The 15,622-nt window shown below is 49.3% G+C and overlaps 1 protein-coding gene across 2 annotated transcripts in view; it reads left to right on the plus strand.

Moving 5' to 3' along the window:
- Positions 1-15,622, plus strand: part of KCP (kielin cysteine rich BMP regulator) — a 63,318-nt gene that overhangs the window by 41,925 nt on the left and 5,771 nt on the right. For both annotated transcript variants that reach the window (XM_087874369.1, XM_087874370.1), the window contains 15 exons: positions 1,444-1,714; positions 1,875-1,957; positions 2,585-2,752; positions 3,678-3,771; positions 4,719-4,892; positions 5,705-5,787; positions 6,006-6,126; positions 6,879-6,961; positions 7,204-7,303; positions 8,702-8,790; positions 10,438-10,540; positions 12,068-12,210; positions 13,380-13,552; positions 15,028-15,139; positions 15,263-15,364. In XM_087874369.1, the coding sequence (XP_087730495.1) occupies positions 1,444-1,714; positions 1,875-1,957; positions 2,585-2,752; positions 3,678-3,771; positions 4,719-4,892; positions 5,705-5,787; positions 6,006-6,126; positions 6,879-6,961; positions 7,204-7,303; positions 8,702-8,790; positions 10,438-10,540; positions 12,068-12,210; positions 13,380-13,552; positions 15,028-15,139; positions 15,263-15,364 (1,899 nt within the window). The remainder of the gene's footprint in view (positions 1-1,443; positions 1,715-1,874; positions 1,958-2,584; positions 2,753-3,677; positions 3,772-4,718; positions 4,893-5,704; positions 5,788-6,005; positions 6,127-6,878; positions 6,962-7,203; positions 7,304-8,701; positions 8,791-10,437; positions 10,541-12,067; positions 12,211-13,379; positions 13,553-15,027; positions 15,140-15,262; positions 15,365-15,622) is intronic.

The following is a 15,622-nucleotide window of genomic DNA, read 5'->3' on the forward strand; positions in this document are numbered from 1 at the left end:
ACAGTTGTCCTCCTCCTCCTCCTCCTCCTCCTCCTCCTCCTCCTCCTCCTCCTCCTCCTCCTCCTCCTCCTCCTCCTCCTCCTCCTTCTCCTCCTCCTCCTCCTCCTCCTCTTCCTCCTCCTCCTCTTCCTCCTCCTCCTCCCTGCAAACCCCACTCAGTTCTAGCACTGATGGTGTTACCTAGTTGGGTCATGAAATGTCTACAAGAAAACCACCCAGCTCAGAGCACCAAGGACCCCACAGTCCTCCTCCTCCTCTTTCTCCCCCTCCTCTCCTTCTCCTCCCGCTTCTCCTCCCCTTGTTCTCCTCCAGTCAAGAAGTCGTCCTCCTTCTGGCACTGATGATGTTCCCTAGTTGGGTCATGAAACGTCTGCAGGAAGACCATCAACCTCAGAGACCACCCAGGACCCCTCATTTTAACCTTGAACTAATATATTCTCCTCTTCCAGTACCTGCAGATTTGAAGTCTGCTTTGGGCACAGGGTTTGGGGCACCGTGTAGGGGGGTGTAGGGGCAGGGAGGGCTGCAGGAAAAGGAGTCGGGCGCTTCCTGGCTAGGAGGGAACTTTCGGGCTGAACCTGTGGGGCAAAGAATGACCTTTTTAGGGAGTTCTTGGGTTAGGAGTGGCACTAAATTGGGGGGTGTCCCCGTCTTAGAAATACAAGAGACTGCTAGTCTCAGCAGGTGGAGAAGGAAGGAGCTGAGTTCAAGAGTGAACAAAAGTGGTCCAGGGCTCCTTTGACCTGAACCCCCCACCCCCACCCCCGCCACAGGTGCGACACTGATCTGCCTCTCCCTCTCCCTCTTTCTGACTCTGGGGTGCCAAGGGGACAGTTGGCTTTAGGCTGAGGTCGGATCTCACCCCCTCAAGAATGAATTCAAGGTTTTGGTTACCACCTTTAGAGCGCTCCATGGCTTAGGACCTGGCTACTTACGGGACCGCCTACTACCACCAATAGCCTCCCACCGCCCGGTACGCTCTCATAGAGGGGCTCCTCCGGGTGCCGTCGGCCAAACCGTGTCAACTGGCGGCCCCCAGGGGGAGGGCCTTCTCTGTGGGGGCACCTACTATCTGGAACGAGCTCCCCCTGGAGATACGGAGGATCCCGGATCTGCGCCCTTTCCGCCGCGCTCTTAAGACCTTCCTATTCCAGCAAGTTGGCTTGGCCTAACCTTTTCCCCCCTTTTCTTTTAAATTGAAAATTTTAAAAAATCTGTTTTTAAATTATTGGGATGTTTTAAATTGTTTAATCTGGTTTTATTTTTGCTTTTAAATTTTTGTATTTGTGTATTTTATTTTTGTGCCTGAGTCCTTCGGGAGTAGGGCGGTGTATAAATCTAATAAAAGAAAAAGAAAAGAAAGAAAAGAATTCTCACCTGGGGTGTGGCCCACCAGCCTTGGCCCTCCCCACCTCTCCAGCTCCTTGCCCTCTCCCTCCCCAGGCAGGAACGGTGACGTGCCAGCCCAAGCCTTGCCCGCAGCAGTGTGCCCACCCCGTGCCCCCCGCCAGGGCTGCCTGCTGCCCCCTCTGTGATGGCTGCCTTTACGAAGGTCAGGAATACGCCAACCGAGCGGTCTTCACCCCACTCTCCGACCCCTGCCGCCGCTGCAGCTGCCTCGGGGGCAACGTGCTTTGCGCCCCCGTGGTGTGTCCACCGGCCTCGTGCGCCAAACCCAGCCGAAAACCGGGCGAATGTTGCCTGCAGTGCCAAGGTAAGAAGCATCCGGCGTGGTAGGGACGCTACCTGCACACTAAATAAATTTTAATGCCCAATTGCCGGTTAGCAATTGGCTAGAAAGCAGGCTGGGTGGCAGAGTGACCGGGTACCCCAAAATCTAGGAGCTTCACCTCAATTTTTCCTCCTGCCCCTAGTGTGCCAGCACGCAGGTCAGGAATATCCCGAAGGAACCCAGTGGCTCTCGGCTTTGGACCCTTGCCAGGAATGCTCCTGTGGGGTAAGACCCTCGTGTCGTCACCCTGTGGACCCCACCTCACCCAAGGGAGGTCAAAAAAGTCAAGAGAGTGACCACGTCCATGCCACTGTGCAGAGGATCTGAAAAAAACAATCAAAATAATCATCAGCATCAAAACTCTATTCCAATATTATTCAAGCAGGGCCACTTTAAGAGGGACGGACTTCAACTCCCAGAATCCCCCAGCCAGCATGGAAGGCGGAGGAATTCTGGGAGTTGAAGTCCACAAGTCAGTCTTAAAGTAGCTAAGTTTGGAGAGCCCTGACACAGAGCAGTGTCCCTCAACCTTGGGAACTTTAAGAGGGGTGGACTTCAACTCCCAGAATTCCCCAGTCAATTCTTGGACTTCAACTCCCAGAATTCCCCTGTGAAGGGGAGCTTCATGCTGGACTGGAGGGGAGGGGCAATCTTGGCCCAATCAAGTGTTGGACCAGGGGTGTCCATTAGGTGTAGTCAAAAACATTAGGAGAGTTGTTTGAACTGGCGCTATTCAGTTGCACCATCCCGGCCGCCATTTTGACTTTTTTGATGACTTTGGGCAGATTGCTTGGGAACTCTTCTCACCTCTTTTGGATGGCTAGAGGCCCCTTATTCTTTTCTCTTTGCCAGCCTGGGAGCGAAGCCTCTTGCCAGCCGGTGCCCTGCAAACCTACGCTCTGCTCTCATCCGGCTCCGGGTCCCTGCTGCCCCATGTGCCACGATTGCATCTTCGAAGGGGAGCGCTATGCCCACGGGCAGGGTTTCCAGCCGGAGTCGTGCCTGCAGTGCGTCTGCCAGGTGAGTGCCCACCTCTGCCCCTCGGCACGGCTTCCCAGCAGGAAAAAGACAGCCTGCCCAGGGTTACCAGCTATATCGCAGGCAGAAATCCAAAGCTTTGTTCTGGGTAGCTATTCAGGATTGCTGTCAGGCCTGCCCCAACTTTGACCTCTAGGAAAGAAAAACCCTCGACTCCCATTTGGTTGAAGTGATAGTCTCTTTTACTAAAGTTAAGCGGTTGAAGTGAAAGTAAAGCTACATCTGAGTACAGATAGTCCTCGACTTACAACACTGCATTTATTGACCGTTCAGCCTCTCCAAATGAATGGAGACTGTAGGTAGTCCTCGACTTGCAACAATTCATGTAACGACCGTTTGAAGTTACAAGGGCATTGAAAAATGGTTTTTCACACTTACGATCGTTGCAGCATCCCCATGGTCACATGATCAAAATTCAGATACTTTGCAACTGACTCACATTTATGACGGTTGCAGTGTTCCGACCTCCCCTTTTGCGACCTTCTGACAAGCAAAGTCCAATGGGGGAGCCAGATTCACTTAATGGCCACGTGACTAACTTCACACCTGCAGTGATTCTCTTAACAACGGCAGCAAGAAAAATCATAAAGTGGAGCAAAACTCACGCTGGTTTGATGCTTTGGGAACTGCCCGGATGCTTGTCGCCTCTTGATGCCGTTTTGCATTTGATGTCCTTGGTGGCTGGTTTATTCCAGTTTGGCACTTCCGGTTCTTGTCTCCCCTCCCGCCGTTTGTGTTCTCCGAACTTTATCACCCGAAATCCCTTCCCCCTTCCGTCTTGTTTTGTGGCAAGATGCCAGTTAACCGAAGATGTGCCAGCCCTCTGGAAGGAGGGGGTGGATCAGAGTCAGGGATCTGTGGGGCGGAGGGTGGCACTGATGTCCTCGCCCATCTCTCTCTGTTGCAGGACGGGAACGTCCGCTGTGAGGTGATCCCCTGCCCTCCTGCCACGTGCGCCCAGCCGGTGACGGAGCCCGGAGTTTGCTGCCCCCGTTGCCAAGGTGCCACGTCCACCTTGTCCCTTTTTGACCCTGGAGGCACCCTGGCACTTCAGAAAGACAAAGGAAAGATCTCAGGAATGTGGCCTTAAAAGGGGCCACCGCCTTTGTGGCCGAGGCTTTGTTTCTAGTCCTCATTGTTGTTTGAGACAAACAAACCACCATCATTGGGCTGGCCCAAACCATTAGTGTAGTGAGCAGAAAGCTGCCCTTCCCAGCTACCCTGTGGTAGGATGGGCAGAAGGGGAGGGAGTGAGAGAGGGAGGGAGGGAAGGAAGGAAGGAAGGAAGGAAGGAAGGAAGGAAGGAAGGAAGGAAGGAAGGAAGGAAGGAAGGAAGAGGGAGGGAGGGAGGGAGGAAGGCAAAAGAAAGGAAAGAGAAGGAAAGGAAGGAAAAAAAGGAAGGAAAATAAACGAGAGAAAGAAGAAGGAAGGAGGGAAGAAAGGAAACAAAAAAGAAAGAATGAGAAAGAAAGAAAGAAAGAAGGAAGGAAATGAAGAGAAAGAAAGAAAGAGAAAGAAAGAAGGAAGGAAGGAAGGAAGGAAGGAAGGAAAGAAAGAAAGAAAGAGAAAGAAAGAAAGAAAGGAAGGAAGGAAGGAAGGAAGGAAGGAAGGAAGGAAGGAAGGAAGGAAAAGGAAGGAAAATAAAAAGCGAGAGAGAAAGAGAGAAGGAGGGATGGAGGGAGGGAGGAAAAGAGAAAGAAAGAGAGAGAAAGAAAGAGAAAGAAAGAAGGAAGGAACTAGAAGAAGGAAGAAAGGAAGGAAGGAAAGAAAGAAAGAAAGAAAGAAAGAAAGAAAGAAAGAAAGAAAGAAAGAAAGAAAGACAAAGAAACTGGCCCAAGAAATGCAGACCATCCCCCAGCCTTGCCCAGAAGAGCAGGGCCCATTCCCCCCCCCCACCCCACCAGCAGGCCTGACCCCTCCCTGCCCTTCTCCCCCCCCCCTTCTGCAGGTTGCGTGCACGAGGGCCAGGATCGGGCCGATGGCAGCAGCTGGTTTGCCCCCTCGGAGCCCTGCCAGGCCTGCCTGTGCGCAGACGGCGTCGTCACTTGCACCCGGATCATCTGCGTGAACTCCTGCCCTGCGCAGGTGGAAGTGCCCGGGGAGTGCTGCCCAGTGTGCGCAGGTGAGGAGGGGGCCGAGCTTAGAGCAGGGGGGTGGACTAGAAGACCTCCAAAGGCCCTTCGGTCATCGTTTGGGCATCTGTTGACCATGAGAGGAACCCCCCACCCTGTTCTTGCCAGCCCTTCGAGGTAGACTAGACTAGACTAAGGAATCCAACACCATGCCTATTATTGCAGGTAGTCCTCAACTTCATTCATTTAGTGACCGCTCAAAGTTACAACAGCACTGGAAAAAGTGACTTATGACCATTTCCCACACTGACGACCGTTGCGTCACACTTACGACCATGATAAAAACGCAGGCGCTTGGCCACTGACTCATATTATGACACTTGCAGTGTCCCAGGGTCCCGTTTTGCGACCGTCTGCCAAGCCAAAGTCAACAGGGAATCCAGATTCACTGAACAACCCTGGGACTAACTTAACAATGGCAGCGATCCGCTTAATAAATGAGGCAGGGAAGGTCGTAAAAATGGAGCAAAATTCACTTAACGACTGTCTCACTTAGCAACAGAAATGTTGGGCTCCATTGTGGTCGTAAGTCGAGGACTACCTGCATTTATGACAGTCGCAGTGCCCTGGGGTCACGATGTGATCCTCTTTGTGACCTTCCCAGCTAGCTCGTGATAAGTAAAGTTAAAGGAGGAAGCTAGATTTGCTTAATGACCATATATTCACTCAACAACTACAGTGATTCTCTTACGACGCTTTCTCTGATTACAGTTCTATTCCGGACTCAAATTTCTCTTATCTAACTGTTATGAATCTCTTCCTCTCTTCTTCCTATGATCATTCTTCTCCTTCCTTTGCCCAGATTGCAGCTACAGGGGCCGTCATTATGGGCCAGGGGAGAGCTTCCAGCCTGGAGGAGACCCCTGTGAAATCTGCACCTGTCAGGTAGGAGCCCCCTCCCGCTGGATCCGACCAGTGCAGTCCTCCACTTAATGACCACAATGGCACCCAAAATTTCAGTTGCTAAGCGAGATATTTGTTAAGTGAATTTTGCAGTATTGAACCGTTCGGCATTACAACGGTGCTGAAAAAGGGACTTACGACCGGTTTTCACACATGCACGCACGCACAAATTCACACCCTCCTTCTGCTCCCCTCTCCAGCTAATGTCCGACGGCCATCCGCACCTCCAATGCCATCGCAAACAGTGTCCCAGCCTGCTGGATTGCACCCAGGACCAGATTCAGGCGCCGGCACCTGGCGCCTGCTGCCCCACCTGTGCACGTGAGTCTCTCCCCCCCCCCCCCGCTTTCCTTCTCCACTGAGCAGGAATGGGGTTCAGGGGGGGCTCTCGAGAGAAACCACCCCTCCCTCAAAGGGGGGAAATGTCTGACCTCCGCTTTAAGGAAAAACGCAGAAGTCTGGAAAACGGCCCCTTCTGAACAGGACCTGCTTGGGGGTTTTGGACTTCAGGTCCCAGTAGCCGGGTGGATAATGGGTAATGTAGTCCGTCACGCCTTCTGAAAGGCAGCAGGCAGTTTGTCTTCAGGAGGCCAAGCTGGCAGGGCTCCATGCCCTGGTCATTTTTAGACCTCCCCAACTGTCCCCATCGGCAGTTTCAGGGTAACCAAAGCAGCCGGTGGGCTTAAAGGGCCCTGTGGGGACGAGTGGGGGTCCTTTTGGAAAAGAAAAGCATCCTAAAAGTTTCACTTTCTCTTCTTCGTCCCTTCCTTTCCTCTCTTGCCTTCTCTCCCTTTCATTTCTCTGCTCTTCTTCCTTCCTGCCTTTTTCTCCGTTCTTTTTTCCTTGTTCTTTTTTCCTGCCTTCCTGCCTGCCTTTCTTTTTCTTTTGTTTTCCTTTCCTCCTCCTCTCCCTCTTTTCCTTACTCTTTTTTCCTTCCTGCCTGCCTTTCCCTCCTTTTTCTTTTCTTTTCCTCCTCCTTTCCTTCCTCCCTTTTTTTCTTCCTTTTCCTTTTCCTTTCCTCCTTCCTCTTTTCCTCCCTCTCTTTTCCCTTCCCCCTCTCCTTCCTTTCAAAGAAGCCCTCAGCAACTGCACCTCCGACCTGCTGGGCAACGAGGTCCAAGCCACCCAGGAACCCTGCTACACCTGTATGTGCCAGGTGAGGCTCCGCCCAGGACTGATGCCGCAGCAAAGGACGGGGTTCCTGCAGAGGGGTGGGGGAGGGGGGTTGGCGTGGCAGTGGCAGAGTCAGTGATTCAGATCTGCTTCTTTTCCAGTCTTCGTGACCACGGATGGTCGTCCCCTTCCTTGGTCTCCCCTAAGTCATCCGGGGGTGTCCAGAAGACCCCCCAAGCTTCCCTTGGTATGGGCCACGCCTGACGTTGCCCTCTTTCCATGCAGGATCTGACCTGGGTCTGTGTGCACCGAGGATGCCCTTTGCTCAGCTGCCCCAGCGCCCAACGCTTCACCCCGCCGGGTTCCTGCTGCCCAGTCTGTGATGGTGACCTATCTCTCTGCCCTTTACGTCCCCTCCCTGCCCTGTGGAAGTTTGGTCTGGGGGTTAAGGTACCAGGCTAGAAAGCGGGAGATCACCAGTTCTAGTCCCGCCGTAGGCAGGAAAGCCAGCTGGGTGACTTTGGGCCAATCACCAGGAGACGGGGAGTTCTAGTCCTGCCTCAGGCAGAAAAGTCAGCTTTGAGCCAATCACTCAGTCCAACACACCTCACAGGGTTGTTTTTGCAGGGAAAATAGGAGTAGGAAGATGTGTTGGATATGGTCACTACCATGAGTTAGTTATAAATATAATAAAGGTGGGGAGAGAGAGAGAGAGAGAGAGAGAAAGGAAGGAGGAAAGGAAAGGAGGGAGGGAGGGAGGAAGGAAGAAGAAAGAAAGAAAGAAAGAAAGAAAGAAAGAAAGAAAGAAAGAAAGAAAGAAAGAAAGAAAGAAAGAAAGAAAGAAAGAAAGAAAAAAAGAAAGAAAGAAAGAAAGAAAGAAAGGAGGGAGGAAAGAAGGAAGGAAGGAAGGAAGGAAGAGAATGGAGAGAAAGAAAGAGCTGAAGAGAAAAAAGAAAGAAAGAGAGAGAGAAGGGAGGGAGGGAGGAAGGAAGGAAGGAAGAGAATGGAGAAAAAGAAAGAGCTGAAGAGAAAAGAAAGAAAGAAAGAAAGAAGGGAGGAAGGAAGAGAATGGAGAGAAAGAAAGAAAGAAAGAAAGAAAGAAAGAAAGAAAGAAAGAAAGAAAGAAAGAAAGAAAGAAAGAGAAAGGAGGGGGGAGGGAGGGGGGGAATTCTGGGAGTCGAAGTCCACAAGTTTGCAAGTGGCCAATTTTGGAGATCCCTGAATTAGAGGAACACTGCTTTACAAACCTTTAGTAAGGCCACACGTGGAATAGTGCCACCAGTTTTGGTGACCACAATATAAAGAAGATGTTGAGACTCTGGAAAAAGTGCAGAGAAGAGCAACTAAGAGGATTAAAGGCCTGGAGACTAAAAACATATGAAAGAACGGTTGCAGGATTTGGGTTTGGCCAGTCTAGAGAAAAGAAGGGCAGGGGGGACATGAGAGTAGAACCCCAGGATTTGAGGGGCTGCTACCCCAAAGAAGAAGGGGTCCACCTATTCTCCAAAGCACCTGAAGGCAGGACAAGAAGTAACGAATGGAAACTGATCAAGGAGAGAAGCAACCTGGAATTAAGGAGAATTTTTCTTTACAATGAGAACAATTAACCAGTGGAACAGCTTGCCACCAGAAGTTGTGGATGCTCCATCACTGGGAGATTTTAAGAAGAGATTGGGCATCCATTTGTGTGTAATAGTAGAGGATCTCCTGCTTGAGCAGGGGGTTGGACTAGAAGACCTCCAAGGTCCCTTCCACCTCCGTTACTCTATGATTCTTTTTGCAGAATGCCTGATCGAGGCTGACGGACGGCGGGTGTCCGACGGGGAGACCTGGAAGGACAGTGCGGACAGCTGCGTGTCCTGTTCGTGCCACGTAAGAACCTCGCACCCCTTTCAACCCAAACCCTGCATGGTCTGTTCACTGACGAGTTCGGAGCCAATGCCGGAAATCCTCGACTTAACGACCGTGATTGAGCCCAGAATTACAGTCATTAAGTCCCACTGCTCATTAAGCCGGTGATCATGCTGGATTTTAAAACCTTTTTTTTACAGTGGTTGTTAAGCCAATGTGGAAGTTGTTAAGTGAACAGCCCAATCATTAAGTGAATGCATTGTCTGCAAAGGTTGTGAGTTCGATCCTAGGTAGAGGCAGATATTTCTCTCTCTGGGTGCAATGAGAATTTATCTGCTGAACAAAACTCCGCACTGGCGACAGGAAAGGCATCCGGCCAATAAAACACCCAGCTCCATTCAGTTGTCCAACCTCCTGATTATGGATTATCAAACTCAAGGGATTATGAGGTTGTTAAATGATTGTCTGCAAAAGACGTTTTTTGAAGTGTGAACTTGGTTTCCAGCAAAAATGTTGTAGATTGCAGTGACATCATCACAGCACACTGCTAATAGTCGTAAGTGCAGGACGGTCCCCAAAATGCAATCGTGGGGTAGGGGGGCAGCTGTCATAACTTTGAATCCAGGTCGTAAATAGTTTTGGGTAGCTGTGTTATAACTTTAAGTGGTCACTAAGCAAGCAGTCATACAACAAAGATTCCCTATAATTACCAAGGATATTGGCAGTATTTCTCAGTTCCCCAAGTTTCTAGTCCATGTTGAGACAAGTCGTCCTCGAATTACGACCACAATTGACCCCAACATTTCTTTTTTTTTATAAAAAGTTTTTTTATTTTTAAAAGCAAAAACAAAACATAAAAACATTATCATTCCAAACAGTTACAGACAGCATGTCAGTCTGTGACATTTTTTGTGCTCCTCCTCTCTTCCATTTATCACTAAACATGCTAGTTTATTTCCAAAAATGTCAACATCCATTTATTTCACAATTGACCCCAAAATTTCTGATGCAAAGCGAGACAGATGTTAAATGAATTTTACCCCATTTTACAACCTTTCTTGCCGTAGTTGTTAAGCGAATCAATTCAGTTGTTAAGTGAGTCACACGGTTGTTAAATGAATCTGGCTTCCCCACTGTTGCAAAAGGGGAATCATGTGACCCCAGGAGACTACGACCGTCATAAATATGAATCAGTTGCCAAGCATCCAAATTTGGACCATGGGAATGCTGCCGTGGTCGTAAGTCTGAAAAACGGTCGTAAGTCACTATTTTCAGTGCCATTGTAACTTCAAATGGTCACTAAACGAACTGTTGAAGGTCGAGGACAACCTGTTTTCCCTTCCTAGTTTTTACCAAGAATAAGACCGAGGGTGAAAATTGATAAATTGTAGAATGGCAAAAGAATGGTGTAGATTTGAACCCAGGGCCGGCCGTCTTATCTGCGAGAAGGTTTGCCCCACAATCCTAGATTAGAATTGCATTTCTGCAGGTCTTCCATAGCTGGCATTTTAGGGAGCTGCTTTGCCATCATCAGTGCCACCCGGGGAGGTTTAGAGTGGGCAAAAACACATCCTTAGAAATGCATTTCGGGTGGCAACACAAGTTTGAGGCCGGTGTGTCTCAGACACGCAACTTTGTGGTGTAACAAGCCTTCTTGTTGATGTGCAGCTGGGACACGTGGAGTGCCACATCCAGGAGTGTCTGCCTTTAGTGTGCCAGGATGGCCTGGTGGAGGTACGGGTGCCAGGGCAGTGCTGCGCCGAATGCCAAGGTAAGACAATAAAACACACACAAGAAGAAAAGGGCATTGTTGTTTAGCACAAACCCTGTTAGCAAATGCATTTCGTGCTCCATGATGGCAGTCTTACAATATTTGAGGGGCTGCCCCAAAGAAGAGGCAGTCAAGCTATTCTCCAAAGCCCCTGAAGGCAGGAGAAGCAACGGATGGAAACTAATCGAGGAGAGAAGCAACTGAGAACGAAGGAGAAACTTCCTGAGAGTGAGGACAATTAACCAGTGGAACTCCTTGCCTCCAGAAGTTGTAGGTGCTCCAACACGGGGGGTGGGGGGGGAGGGTCTTAAGAAGAGACTGGACAGCCACTTGTCTGAAATGGGACAGGGGTGTCCTGATTGAGCAGAAGGTTGGACTAGAAGACCTCCGAGGTCCCTCGCAACATTCTGTTAAATTCGATCAATGAAATAAAAGCAGGTTTGATAAAGGAAATCATAGGAAATTTAATCGATAAAATAAAAGCAAATTGGACCAATGCAATAAGTGCTGAATAAGTACATTCAGCTGCCTGCAATTACTGCAAGTTCGAATCTCGCCAAGGCTCAAGGTTGACTCAGCCTTCCATCCTTTCTAAGGTAGGTAAATTGAGGACCCAGTTTGTGGGGGCAATAAGCTGACTTTGTATAAATATACAAAAGTATGAAGGCTATTGCTTAACGCACTGTAAGCCACCCTGAGTCTCCGGAGAAGGGCGGCATATGAATCAAATTAAAAAAAAAAAAAGTGCAAATTCGATAAGCAAAATAAATGCAAGTTCGATAAATAAAGGCAAACTGGAGAAATTAAAAGCAAATTCAATCGATAAGATACCAGCAAATTTAACAGATAAAATAAATGCAAACTTCGCTTACAGCAAGGTCCTGATTTGAGCTCTCATACAAATGGTTGTGGAGTGGGGTGGGGAGAGGGATCTTTTGCTAAGACCCTGCCCTTTCATTTGCCAATTTAAAAAAAAAATACAGATTTTTACAGCCTTAGCCAATACATTTGCACAGTGGTGGGATTCAAATAATTTAACAACCGGTTCTCTGCCCTAATGACCAGCTGGGTAGGTGTGGCTCGGTGGTCATGTGACCGTGTGGGCGTGGCCAACTCAACATCACTTACGTCAATGGGCGCTTCGCCTTAGCTGTTACAACGTAATAAGGGTTAAACCAAAGAGGCAGTTTCTGTAAGCAGGGCAATAAAGATTAGGCTAGAAACACCAGCAGAACGTTTCCTTCCTGCCTTCCTTACAGGATTAGCCCTGTAAAGTGGGGAAAAAGAAAATAAGATTTCTTCCAACAACCGGTTCTCCGAACTGCTTAGAAAGTTAACAACCGGTTCTCCTGAATAGGTGCAAACCGGCTGAATCCCACCACTGCATTTGCACCTAGTGGTGCCTCTCCAGGGTGAGCTGGGGGTGGGAATCCAGGTGCAGCAACGTTGGGGGCAGGAAGAAGGGGCAGTTTGCAAGACGACATCACCTTCTTCCCCACCCCCACCCCCATCCATATCTTTCCCCAGATCCTGGCCAGAACTGCTCCCACCTGAGCCAGGTCTTCCACTCCAACCAGCGCTGGCAGGTGGACGAATGCACCTCCTGTACCTGCGTGTCTGGCCAGGTACACTGTCGTCGTGAACGCTGCCCCCCCTCTACCTGTGCTGCGGTGAGTTGCAGAGAAAGGTCTGGATGGAGGGGAGGTCAGACAAAGCCTGTCCCACCCCTGGGGTTCCCCCCAGTTCAAGGGGGAGTTGCCACAATCACTCAGAGAGCAACTCTGAGATAAAGATAGTCCTTGACTTACAACCAGTGGTGAAATCTAAAATTTGTTACTACCGGTTCTGTGGGCGTGGCTTGGGGGGGTGTAATGTGACTGGGTGGGTGTGGCCAATTTTTTTTTTTTACTTTTAAAAGCATTTTTTCTACAACCTCTAAAAAAATGCTTTTAAGAGCCTCTGACGATCCCAGCTGAGTTGCCTGATCGTCAGAGGCTTTTTTTTACTTTTAAAAGCATTTTTTCTACAACCTCTTTGGCCGAAGAGGTTGTAGAAAAAATGCTTTTAAAAGCCTCTGATGATCCCAGCTGAGTTGCCTGATCAGCAGAGGCTTTTTTTCTTTGAAATGCCTTTGACGATCCCAGCTGAGCCGCGCGATCATCAGAGGCTTTTTTTTTTTACTTTTAAAAGCATTTTTTGTCCAAAGGTTGTAGAAAAAATGCTTTGAAAAGTAAAAAAAAAAGCCTCTGATGATTGTGCAGCTCAGCTGGGCATGGGGGGGGGCAGGGATTTTTGCTACTGGTTCTCCGAACCACCCGCCTCCATCGCTACCGGATCGGGCGATCCGGTCTGAACCGGGAGCATTTCACCCCTGCTTAGAACCATTCATTACTTTGACCTTTCAAAGTTATAACAGCACTGGGAGAAAGGATTGTTTTTCACACTTACGACTGTCGCAGCATCCCCGTGGTCACGTGACCAAAATACGGCCGCTTGGCAACTGATTCGTATTTATGACGCCTGCAAAGTCTCAGGGTCATATATCCCCTTTCACGAGCGACGTCCGTGCGGAAATCAGATTCATGTAACAACCGTGTGACTAACTTAACAACTGCACTTAACAACTGCGTCAGGAAAGGTCGTAAAATGGGGCCAAACTGCCTTTGCAACTGTCTCGCTTAGCAACGGAAATTTGGGGTTCCATTGTGGTTGTAAGTCGAGGTTTACCTGTAGTGGCCCAAAGCCATTAACCTTGCTGGGGAGAAGGGTTGTGTCTCTGGAGGAGGGAGAGGGGAAGAGAGGGAACTCTGATGCTCCGGGCTGTGTTCTTTGCCGACAGGACGAGACTCCAGCCCTGATCCCCGGCGTGTGCTGCCCCCATTGCGTCCCGCATCCCGCCACCTGCGTGGCCTTCGGTGACCCCCACTACCGGACGTTCGATGGCAAAATGATCCACTTCCAAGGGGGCTGCAAGTACGTCCTGTCCCAGGATTGCCATGGGGAGGACTTCAGGTGAGCCCCCTTCCTCTCCAAGCCCAGATCTTCAATGCTAACCTCAAATTAAAGGTTGGGGGTAGGAATGCCTTTGTTCTTTTGCCAGATGTCTATGGAGATTCTCCGTCACTCAGGTCATGGTTATCCCAAAGGTGCTTTTTTTCAAGAGGCAACTGGACTTTCTAGTTTTTCTTTGAAGATGTTTTGCTTCTCATCCCAGAAGCTTCTTCAACTCTGACTGTATGGTGGGGAAGGGAAGGATTTATATTCCTTGCAAACAGTTGGTCATTTGCATTCTTTTAGCGAGTTGTTGAGGCCACTTGGAGATTTGTCTGTGTCCTCAGGATTACCTGAGTCGTGCAAATGGGTGTGGAGCCTCTTTGGAACTGGTATTGTAGACTGCAGATAGATGATATCGTATCCCTCCCTCTCTGTTGAGGGAGGGCTGTTCAGTTTTGAGATAGATGGCCTCTCTGACCCCCTCTTTCAAACCAGCGGCCCTCCCTGTCCAGAATGTGGACTTTGTTGTCTTCAAAAGAGTGGCCTTTTGCCTTTTAAATGCAGATAGACTGTTGAATCTAGTCCTGATGATTTTTTTTCTCCTATGTTGTGCCATGCGTTTATGAAGTGGTTGTTTTGTTTCCCCAATGTACAGAATAGAATATTTTTACTTTATTGTCACTTTGAATATACACTCATCGTCATACATTAAAATTAAATTACGTTGCATACAGCTCTCAAAGGGTCTCCACCTCTAATATACTGTGTTTCCCTGAAAATAAGACCCTGTCTTATATTTTTTGAACCCCGAAATAAGCGCTTGGCCTTATTTTTGGGGAGGTCTTAGTATTTTGGGGCACGTGGAACAAGAATGGGGCTCCTCTTGCCATCTTACCTGATTTCTAGCTCTGCGTTTAAATATTTTCGAGGAGGGCTTATTTTCAGGGAGGGCTTATTTTCTGGGGGAAGCTCATTTTAGCGCATGCACTCAAAAGCCCAATTGGGCTTATTATCCAGGGATGTCTTTTATTTTCGGGGAAACAGGGTAAACGTAAACATGACAAGATAAATAAATAAATACAAAATTATGCATGTACCCACATAGTATTATATGACACAGAGAAACAACACAGTCTGCACACGTCTCACTGCATTGTACTGCATGTACCACGTTGCTCGGTTCCTCTCGGGGTGTTTTATCCTTGGGGTGGACAAGCGTCTGCCTTAGTGTATTTTTCTGGCTGCAATTATATTCTTGATCCATCTCAGTCAACAATAAGAGAGAGACGTTCCCTGAGGATGATGAGCTCCAGCATGAGCCTGAAAGTTTGGAAGAATAAACCTTGGATCCCAGAGATCCTGCCAAAATAAGTCAGCTTATGGGGCACCATGCAACAAACCGAAATACCATCCGACTTGCATGGAGAACCAATGGCGACCTTTCCAAAGGTCCAAAGTAATTCTCGAATTATTCTACTCCCTCCTCCATCCAGCATCCATGTGACCAACGAGGACCGTGGACGCCCGGGCGTGTCCTGGACCAAGGAAGTGACTGTGTTGATCGGGGACACAACGGTGCAGTTGCTACAGGACGGTGTGGTCGTGGTGAGGCGGGCAAAGGGGCATTGGTTGGCCTTCCTGCACCCAACTGTTCTACAAGAAGGGAGGGGAGGGCAGGCAAGATCCAGCCACTCACCCGGACATGGTGACCTTCATCTCCCTCTGCAGGTGGACTCCCAGACGGTGACCCTCCCCTTCCTGAAGGAGCCCCTCCTCTCCGTGGAGCCAAAGGGCAGCACTCTGCTGCTGAACACCAACATTGGCGTCAAGGTAGTTGGGGCAGTGGTAAAATCTGAACTGGTTTGCTAACGGTTCACTGGCCGCGCATGTGCACCAAATGCGCGCTGCACGCACACATGTGCAGTATGCTCCAAAAGGAGGCTTGGGAAGGTAAGTAGAACAGCGAGGGGAGGGATCAGCTGCGCTGCGCGATTTACCTTTGCTAGAAAGCTGCTTCCTAGCAAAGCTAAACCGTGCGGCACAGCTGATCGTCGAAATATCAGTTCAGAGGTACTGGTAGCTTTTTTT

The sequence above is a fragment of the Pantherophis guttatus genome, chromosome 7 (assembly GCF_059756535.1).
Source record: "Pantherophis guttatus breed Tessera chromosome 7, ASM5975653v1, whole genome shotgun sequence".
Lineage (NCBI taxonomy): Eukaryota > Metazoa > Chordata > Lepidosauria > Squamata > Colubridae > Pantherophis > Pantherophis guttatus.